Source organism: Pteropus vampyrus, unplaced genomic scaffold (genome assembly GCF_000151845.1).
Source record: "Pteropus vampyrus isolate Shadow unplaced genomic scaffold, Pvam_2.0 Scaffold250, whole genome shotgun sequence".
NCBI classification, from domain to species: domain Eukaryota; kingdom Metazoa; phylum Chordata; class Mammalia; order Chiroptera; family Pteropodidae; genus Pteropus; species Pteropus vampyrus.
The window spans coordinates 342,048-351,510 of record NW_011889031.1 but is presented as its reverse complement, the minus strand read 5'-3'; the positions used below and the strand labels follow the sequence as shown (position 1 = coordinate 351,510).

Below are 9,463 nucleotides of genomic sequence, written 5' to 3'. Positions count from 1 at the left end.
CCAGGTTGTTTGTGGCCTTAATGGGCTGGGGCAGGCCCTCCCCTTCCTCTGCTCAGTGAAGGATGCGACATGCTCGGCTGGTTGCTCTCATTTTCTCAATTTATTTTTTCCCTTGGGCCCCCCTCAAGTGCACGTTTCCTGTATTCTAAGGTCAGGCCTGAGTTCACAGACTTCTCAGCACAGGGACCCCATCTGATTGGTTCTCTGTTGGACCCCGACATGCAGCTCAGTGATGTATTATAGTAGACGCTCAATAAACACATGCTACAAGGCAGGCGGGTGGTGGGTGAGTGGGTCCAGACTGGCTCCATCTCACAGATGCGGGAAGCCAGCCCTGAGAGGGGAGGGCGCATGCCCGGATCACACGGCCGGAAAGCATTGAAGGCAGGACTCGGGGTGGGACTGAGGGCGGCTTTTGAAGAGCCCCGATAGAAAGCCCGCAGCCCAGAGGGAGATATGCTGCACCCAAGGCCTGCTGCTTCGTGGGCACAGGCCACAGCGGGGATTGGCAATCGATGGGGCATTGGTCAAAGCCCCAGTGCCCCCCCAGCCCCCCTTGCCCCGCCACCACTCACTAGTTTAAGTGAGAATCTCTGTTTCTGGGAACTTGACACGCAGGCGGAGATGGGCTCAGCTGTGGATGGACAAAATGAGAAGCTGTCACCTATAGGCAAAGTGAGCATCATCGAGCTTGCCAGAAATGAGCACTGGTTTCTGCTCAGGGTCAAGTAAATGCTAGGCTTTCAAGACCTGCTCCTCCCTGTTTTCAAACAGGTTCCTTCCCCCCCAAACCACCCGCCCCCACCTTCTGTTAATGCAAAATGGGTTATTAACAAAGAGGCCAAATCTGCTGTCCTGCCCCCAAGGCAGCCCGTGGTTGGTGTCGGCCAACCTGAATCCCAGGAGGGCTCCGGCGTTCCCTAGTAAGAGGGGCTCCCTGTGCCCAAACTGTCCTGCTGAACTGCTTGCCTCCTGGGAGTCTGGAATGTCAGTAAGTTCCAGACAGAGGGTGCCCATGTGACCAGCCCCTGATGAAAACCCTGTGGCCCGGGCAGGCAACAGTTCAGACACTGTCACACCTTGCTGCACATCCTGTGTGGCTCTATGGGGAGAAGACCCCGGGAGTTGCTCTGGTCTCCCCCATACTCTGCCCCATGTGCCTCACCCCTTGCTGACTGTGCTCTGTGCCCCACGCTGCAATGCATCATGGCATGAGTGTGAGTGCGTGCTGATGCCTATGGGTCCTATTAGAGCAGGGTTCCCCAGCACTTGGGCCGTGGACCGGTACTGGTCCGGGGTCTGTTAGGAACTGGGGCGCACAGGAGGGGAGTGGTGGGTGGGCGAGCGAGGGTTCACGTGTCTGCAGCTGCTCCTCAGTGTGAGCATCACCGCTTCAGCTCTGCCTCAGATCACCAGGTGTTAGATGCTCATAGGAACACCGGTCTCTGGTGCCAGAAAGGTTGGGGACCGCTATCCTAGAGTATCATTGAGCCTGGACGGGGTTCTGAGGACGCTAACATACCCTATCTGCGTTTGTCTACATGTGTGGGTAGGTGCCACGTGATGGATACAGATCCCTCCTCCAGGAAGGACTTGCTGCCTTAGCCTAACCCCGCCCATCCGTCAGAGGCAGCCTTCAACCCCTCGGGTTGTATTAATACTGAACGTGTACGTATTTTTTTCTGGTCGTTATTTTCTAAACACCACAGTAGAACAATTATTTGTGTAGCATTTACGTTGTATTAGGTATCTTAAGTCATCTAGAGAGACTGAAAGCATACGAGAGGACGTGTGGAGGTTTCATGTGAATACTGTGCCGTTTTATATAAGAGACTTGAGCATCCTCCGATTCTGGTATCTGCAGGGAGTTCTAGAACCCATCCCCCGTGGATACCGAGGGATGACTTTATGAAGCAAATGTATATCCACGTAAAAACCTGCACACAAGGGTTCACAGCGGCATTATTCATCACAGCCGAAAGTGGAAACAACCAAATGTCCACTAGCTGATAAGTGGATAAACCAAATGTGATACATGCACACCCTAAAATATTTATCATTCAACCATAAAATGGAATGAAGTACTGGCATATGTTACAACATGGATGGACCTTAAAACCACCACGCTGAGGGAAAGGAGCCAGACACAAAAGGCCACTCCACCTGTCTGCAATGTCCAGAACGAGCACGTCCACGGAGACAGTAGATCAGTGGCAGCCTGAGGCTGGAAAGAGGGGGGCTGAGAGGAACCCACTAGAAGGCATGGGGTTTCCTCTCGGGGTGATGGAAATATTCTGGAATTAGTGGTGATGGTATATGAATGTACGTGGACCCACTGAACTGCACACTTTAAAACAGAATTTTATGTTATATAAGTTTTTTCCTCGATTAAAAGATTGCAAACCTCCCCAAACTACATAAAGCGCTTAGAACGGGGGGCCTGGTCTTGAGTAAGCATTCAGTAAGTGTTAATACTTTCAGTGCAGTTATTATTTTCCTCATTCTAACAAAGTCTCTGACTCTGTTTTTTGACATCTGACTTCTGAAGGCTTTTAAGCCTGGCCTTGCCTCCTCCCTCCCGCCCCAGAACTGCATGAGCTGATGAGAAAGCCTGGGGCTCCTTCCTTTGGTGCTGGTGGGAGACGAACCACAGGAGGCCCTGGCCCGTGTGTGTGAACCCTCACCCTGACCCCGCCCCTCAACCGCAACAAAAACCCAGGTCAGGCGCCTTTCTTTGCTCTCAGTGTAGTTTAGACCTGCTCTCCCAGAAACGACTACGCAGGCAATAAACCTTTCACATCTTCTTTGCGCGAGTGACATCATTAATCTCAACATTCAAACCAAACGGGGGCACTGTCCATCCTGTCTCTGCAGAGTAGACAGAATCATCATTTACCTCATCATTCGGCCACACTGGGCCTGCACTTCCACATGACACCAGTAGGTGGAGCTGAAAAGTGTGCTCCCCAGTTGGCCACAGTCCCCACCACTCTCAACTGCCTTACTCCCAGCCTCCTTCAACCATTTACTCTACCTGCCCAGCCCCTGCAGTTGGACAGGTCTGTAGTCTCCAGTCTAAGAGAAATCTGTGATGAGGCAGGTCTGTGGCTGGGATGTGGCTTCCATTTCCATTCTCCAAAAGGGGTCCCCCTCCCCTTCCCCTGGCTCCAAGACAGCCCGGCCCTGCCCAGCACCGGCCCACCTGTGGACAGAGCATACCTTCATAGAGAATGCCCTGGCTGTCCCTGGTCTGGAGGGGTCCCAGCTTCCAGTGAGTCCCACTCTTGTCTATTACCACTGTCCCTGTGGGTAAAGCCTGGAGTGAGGTGGTCACCCGGCTCCGCTTCAGTGTCTGAGGGCTTTGCTTGGTTGTCTGAGGGCTTTGCTTGGTTGTCTGCGGGCTGCTTTTAGGCGTTGACGGTCTGCTCCAGGACCCTGCAGGAGGATGGTCAGAATAAGGTGTCCAACAAATGCTTCCTGGGACCTTTCATGGGTCAGGGCCTGTGTGACAAAGCTGGGGACCCAGCCATGAGTCAGGCCCGGGCTCTTCTCTTGGGAGCCGCTAATTTGGTGGCGAAGTTGGACCTGGACATGGCTGGTCAGAACTGAGTCTGAGACAGGGCAGTACAGAAGAGTATGAGAAAGAAACTGGAGAAGTCAGAGGAGGCTTCCTGGAGGAGGGGACATTTGAGTTCAGTCTTGTTGGATGAGTAGAAGTTTGCCAGGGGGGCAAAAAGTCTCCAGACATTCAACTAAAAGCATCCTAAAACAGGATCTGGCCTTATGCTGAGTATAAAAAGGGCCCAGAAATTTGTTAGACCGAGGCCTTGTCCTTGAAGGGCGTCCAGACCGCAAGAGAATGTGGTGGTGGTGTTAAGGAGACAGACAAGGACACAGGAAAAGCTGGTACCTACTCCATTCCTCCCACCCGCCATCCACCCACGGCACAGAATGGCAAGGGGCAGTGGGGCCTGGAGAATGACGAAGGACAGAGACGAGGCACTGAGGGCTGCGACTTCAGATCTGAGGGTCCGGTGGCAAGGAGATGGGCGCGCACGGTCAAGCCTCCCACGCTCACTGGCTGGCATGGGGCACACACAGATGAGCGTACCTCGTCCTTGTCCCCGAAGGCCTCTCAGTCCAGCAAGTGGGGCAGAAAGGGACAAGGAGCCTGGGGGGACATGTGCTTAAATGGGAGTGGCAATGGCACGGAGGGTGCCCAAAGAGGACAAAGAGAGGCTCTGGAGGGAGATGAGGTGGCCTTGATCTAGCCTGCGGGCCCAGGAGAGGCTTCCTAGAGACCTGACCCCGAGTACAGGAAAAGTGGCAGCGTGCCAGGCAAAGGGAGGTAAGAGCGCCCTGGGCCGAGGGCATGGACTTGGCAAAGCCCAGAAGCTGAAGACCCTAAAAAGTATTTCCAAAAAGTGAGTTTTCTGTGCACGAGGCTGTGGTTAGAGCTAAAACAGGAACCAGACCCGAGAGTCGCAGATGCTAGGCTGAAGAGGGTGCACTGCGGGGCGATGGGGACAGTAGAGGGCTATGAGCAGGGAGTGGGGGGGTCAGCCCCGGCTGTGAAGAGATGGATTGGAGAAGGAGTCTAGAGGCTGGGAGGTGGGGAGGATGCTGGGGTGAGGGTCCAGGCAAGTGTAAGTGATGCCTGAGCAGGGGAACGGGCCCTAAGCATGGTCAGATGACCTGGCTTTTCACCATCCAGAGTCAGGCCGATGGATCCGAACTCTTACCTTTGGGCTTCTCACGGGGACTCAGGTTATCTTCAGACCCAGAACTGTCATAGTTTGAGAAGAGGGATGATGAGGGAGAAGTGACACAGCCGGACCACTTCACTTTCTTGGGAGAGATTTCAGAACTGGTGTCCCTCTCTTTCTTTGAGCCTAGAGAAAGGAAGACCAATGCAGACTGGCGTGACAAAGGCCTTTCCAGGACCCGCTGAACCAGAAACTCTGACCGTTCTCTTCCTTTTGACCCTCACGGCCAAGTCTTGCTGCTTTTATCACCTAAGCATCTAAGCAAACTATTCCTTTGCTTTAGTTATTCTTTCCCCCAGGGGTCTAGCCTCTCTTTTGTATCTTCGATCACTTTGACACTATGTGCTCTCTTCTAGGTAATTTCCTCAGACCTGTCTTCCAGTTCACTATTCACCCTTCGGCTGTGTCTAGTCTACAGTTTAAACCATCCAATGAGTTTCTGAATGAAATGGTGACATTTCTTTTGATCATCATAGGTGTTACTTGGTTCCTCTGCAAATGTGCCGTGTCATTTCCAACTATTTTTGTTCCTTCACTATACGTTCAATTTCTTCCTTTAGGTCTTTAAATATATTAAAAGAGTTCTGTACACAGTCTCGTCTGTTAATTCCAAGATCTCTGGTCAATGCGGGTCTGATTCTGGATTTGTCATTTCTCCTGACAGTGGTTTGTTTCCACGTATCTCTGTTGATTGACTGGGAGCTCATGTGGCAGTCAAAATTCTCTGAGGTCTGTCTTTAAAGTGTATTTCCTAAAAAGATATGCCTCGGCTGGGGAGGGGCACCCACGCCTTATCATTTTACACTTTCCTGCCTTTTTTTTTTTGGCGGGGAGAGGGGACACACAGTTCAGCATGAACTCTGGCCCCAAACTGGTGAGAATGTGAGGTCCTGGTTAGGAATCCTCAGAGAAGACCTTCTTCCTTTATTCACCTACAACCGAGGCCGAGACAGACAAATGTCTCCGCCAATTTTCTGAGTGGGGCAATTTTTTGTTCTAGCTTACAGACTGAAGAGTCCCAGGTTTTACGGGTTTCCACTCACACCTCCTGTGCTGATCGGGCCCTAAGTTTTGTTTCCTTTACCCCATTAAGACCCAGACTAAAGGCCACTAATGACCAGCAAGCAGCCCGGGACCAACAGCACTTGCTCGGCCCTGTGGGTCTGTGATTTCTTATCATTTCTCACTTCTATGGAATTCCCTTATTATTCTACCACGCAGCCCGATGTTTTTTTTAAAAAAGATATTCTTTACATTTAATCTAGCATTTTGTGCTATGCTGAACCATAAAGGGCTTTTACCTATCAGCTGGTCTGCTATATTGTGAAAAACAGATGTCGTCTTTCAACTGACACCACCTCAACCAGCGTGGTTATTCCCCAGGCTCCTGTTAACGGCCTAACAGGTTTCCATGCCTCTAATCTACTTTCCACACATAGCAGCCAGAGAGGTCTTTCCGAAATGCAGATTGTGCTGTGTCTCCTACTTGGTAGAAACGCTCCTAGAGCTGCGCGGTACGTCAGTGATCACTGGACACCCTTCCCATGATCTCCAAGGCCCCGCCTCTCTGTCCCCATTGGGATGTCCTCCTATATTTCTCCAACACGCATGGCTCCTCCCACCTCACGGCCTTCCTCATACCATGCCCCAGTGGTATGAGGAAGGAACGCTTGTTCTGATCCCCTCATGTCGCCCCCTACTCTTCACCTGGCTAACTTTTATCATTCCCAGGTCTCAGCTCAAATATTACCCACCTCGGGCAGCCTTCCCTGATGTCCACAGAACATATGTCCCTTACGTGTTCTGTGGACCATCCACTTCCCTTTGCTACCGCGAACTCTACAGGCAACTGCTTAGTCAATGTCTGTTTGCCCTACTGGGCTCCAAAAGCTCTGAGAGACCAGAAACCGGGTCCATCTCATCTGTTACTACATAGCACCAAGCGCAGAACAGGTGCTCCATATATGTTTGTTGCCGATGACTGAGTGAGTAAATAATGAACTGGCCCTAGGATGGCATTAGGAAAGACTGGAGTTAAACTCAGACGCTGAACTCAGGCCAAGGCAAATTCTCTTGGCATCTGCCTGGGATGGAGATGAGACATTGGAGATGGAGAAGCCATCTTGAAAATTCAACGCAATAAGCATGAGAACAGAAAGCATATACTGAGGATGACTTAGTGGAAAGACAGGAGGAGTCTGGGTCCCTTAGGGCATCATGGGGACACTATCCCTATATTGGAGTATCCCCTCCGGACTTTGTTAGTAAGAAATATAAACCCATTTGTTTAAAACCTTTAGCATGAGTAGTGTTTTCTGTTACCTGTAGCCAGACACAATCCCAAATGATAAAATAAGTGTTGCTGAACTTCCTGCTATGTATCCCAACTTTCTTTTGTGGGTTTCAGATGAGTAAACACATTTTGATCTATCAATGTAGGATCTGTGCTTGTCCTTGCCATTGGCAAGGACCCATGCCTGATGATGTCTTGTTCAGTTAGTCAGTCGATCAATAAGATTTCTCAGCACCCAACTCTGTGCCTGGAACAATCCTGGGTGCTGTGCTCACAGCAGGTTACAAACCACAATCAACACAGCCTACGAACCATAGTAAATTTCTGGCCTTTTGGAGATGAAAAACATCATAAATAAGTAAAATACTGCATTTACTGCTGGCAAGTACCAAAAGGCAATATAAAGCAGGAGCAGGGGACAGGGACTGTCACATGTAGGGATGATGTGAATTCAATCAGAGATGTCAGGGAGGGCCTTGCTGAGAAGGTGACAACTGAATAAAGACCTGAAGGAAATGGAAGAGTGGATCACGCGCCAGATGAGGGCGAAACACCCAGCGAGAGAGAACAGCACGTGCGATGGCTCAGAGGCCCAGGCACTCCTGAGGTGTGGAGGAAGAGTGAGGGGGCCTGGGTGGCTGGAGCCACATAAGCAGTGGCAACAAGGTCAGGTGAGCTCTGAGAGACAACAGGGACCCAATCGCGTGGGGCCCGACCTGGCAAGATGGTGAGCAGAGGAATGACAGGTGTGACTTTGTTTTAACAGAGTCTTTTGGGTTGCCGGGTGAAGACACCCATAGGGGATGGAGCAGCAGCGGGGAGACCAGGGGGAGGATTCTGCAACAATTCTGGTGACAGGTGAAGGTGGGATGGACCAGGGTGGTGGCAGAGGAGGTGGCAGGAAGTGGTCTGATTTGACACTGATTTTAAACGGAGGGCTGACAAGACATGCTAGAGCGTCGGAGTTGAGGGGTGCGGGGAGAGGACGCAGGATGCCCCCACGGTCAAGCGCGAGAACTGCTGTTTACCACGATGGGGAAAACCTGTGGACGGACAGATGTGGGGGCAGTCACATGGGAAGCTCAGTCCTGGGCAGTGGAGACATGTATGGGACATCCAACAGATGTCAAGCGGGCAGTCTGACGTATGAATCTGGATTTTGGGGGGAGTCCAGGCTGTAGTCAGAAATATGTAAGCTGTCAACTCGAAAGCCATGAGATTGACAAACTGGGTACAGAGTGATCGAGGCCCTGGTCCTTACCTCGGAAGGATGACGAAAGTGGTCTGACAAAGGTCTGGGACCCCACATGCTCCTCGGCAGGCAGAGACTTCCCACAGTAGGGACAGAACTTGAATGCTGCTTTGATACTCTTGCCACAATCTGGACAGAAGGTGACCATGCTAGAAAACAGAAGTAGGGGCTGGAGAGAACAGGAAGTGGGAGGAGAAGCTTAATACATTGCTGAGGAAAGTGATCACTCCCAGATTACACTCTCTCCGGAAGCTGCTAAAAAGAGTTCCCCCGCCCACTGCATCCAGCCTCTAGCTCTCTGTCTCTCCCTAATGGCCCAGGACAGGAAGGAAGCAGAACAAAGGTACAAAGCTCACAAAAGATACGAGAATGCCTTGAGGTCAATGAAAATTATGCTGGAGAGCCGCTCCAATCACAGGCACCCAGAGGGTCTTCGACAGCATCTGTGGTCATTTCTTTCTTTTTGAAATCATTAGTTCACCTTTATTGAAGACCCATGGTTACTAATATGAATATTAATTACAATATCAATCTCAAATGTGACAATTTTATCCTCTATGCTTTTTTATTTTTTTTTAATAGTTTCAAGTATACAATATATCGGTTAGATGTCTATATAGTTCATAAAACAATCCCAACTGCTCCTTCCCTCCCCTGGCCCTCCACTTAGCCATCATATTAATGCTAACTGCGTTCCTATGCCATGCTCCCCGTCTCCATTATCATCCATCAGCTACTAATTTGTACTTCTTTAACCTTTCACCTCATTCTCCCAGCCCCCCAACTCCTCCTCCCTTCTGTCCGTCACCAAATTGTCCACTATATTTTTGAGTCTATCTTGATTAGTTTGTTCTTTTTGTTCCTTAGATTCCATATATAAGTGAAATCATATGGTATTTATCTTTTTAACTTATTTTACTCAGTATAATAACCTCTAGGTCCATCTATGTCGTTGCAAATCGTGATATTTATTTCTTGAACCACATAATGGGGATTAGGGAGATGACGGTTGATGCTCACTGAATAGCCACATGCTCCCCTATACTTCCCAGGGTCCCTTGCGGTTAGATTGGGGCCACATGACTAGTTCTGGCTAATGGGGTATGAATGGAAGTAATTTTCCAGCTGAGGCAGTTAAGAGCCAGAGTACCT

At 50.4% G+C, this 9,463-nt stretch overlaps 1 protein-coding gene across 7 annotated transcripts in view; it reads right to left on the bottom strand.

Annotated features, from left to right (window-relative positions):
• The window catches only part of VRK3 (vaccinia related kinase 3), a 36,888-nt gene that overhangs the window by 21,223 nt on the left and 6,202 nt on the right, over nucleotides 1-9,463 (bottom strand). For 6 of the 7 annotated variants that reach the window (XM_011374507.2, XM_011374509.2, XM_011374506.2 and 3 more), the window contains exons 4-6: nucleotides 4,743-4,892; nucleotides 3,220-3,435; nucleotides 576-634 (exon numbers count right to left, since the gene is read on the bottom strand). In XM_011374507.2, coding sequence (XP_011372809.1) covers nucleotides 576-634; nucleotides 3,220-3,435; nucleotides 4,743-4,892 — 425 coding nt within the window. Of the gene's footprint in view, nucleotides 1-575; nucleotides 635-3,219; nucleotides 3,436-4,742; nucleotides 4,893-8,320; nucleotides 8,506-9,463 lie in introns of those variants that run through there. The other variant, XM_011374508.2, reaches the window with a different exon arrangement.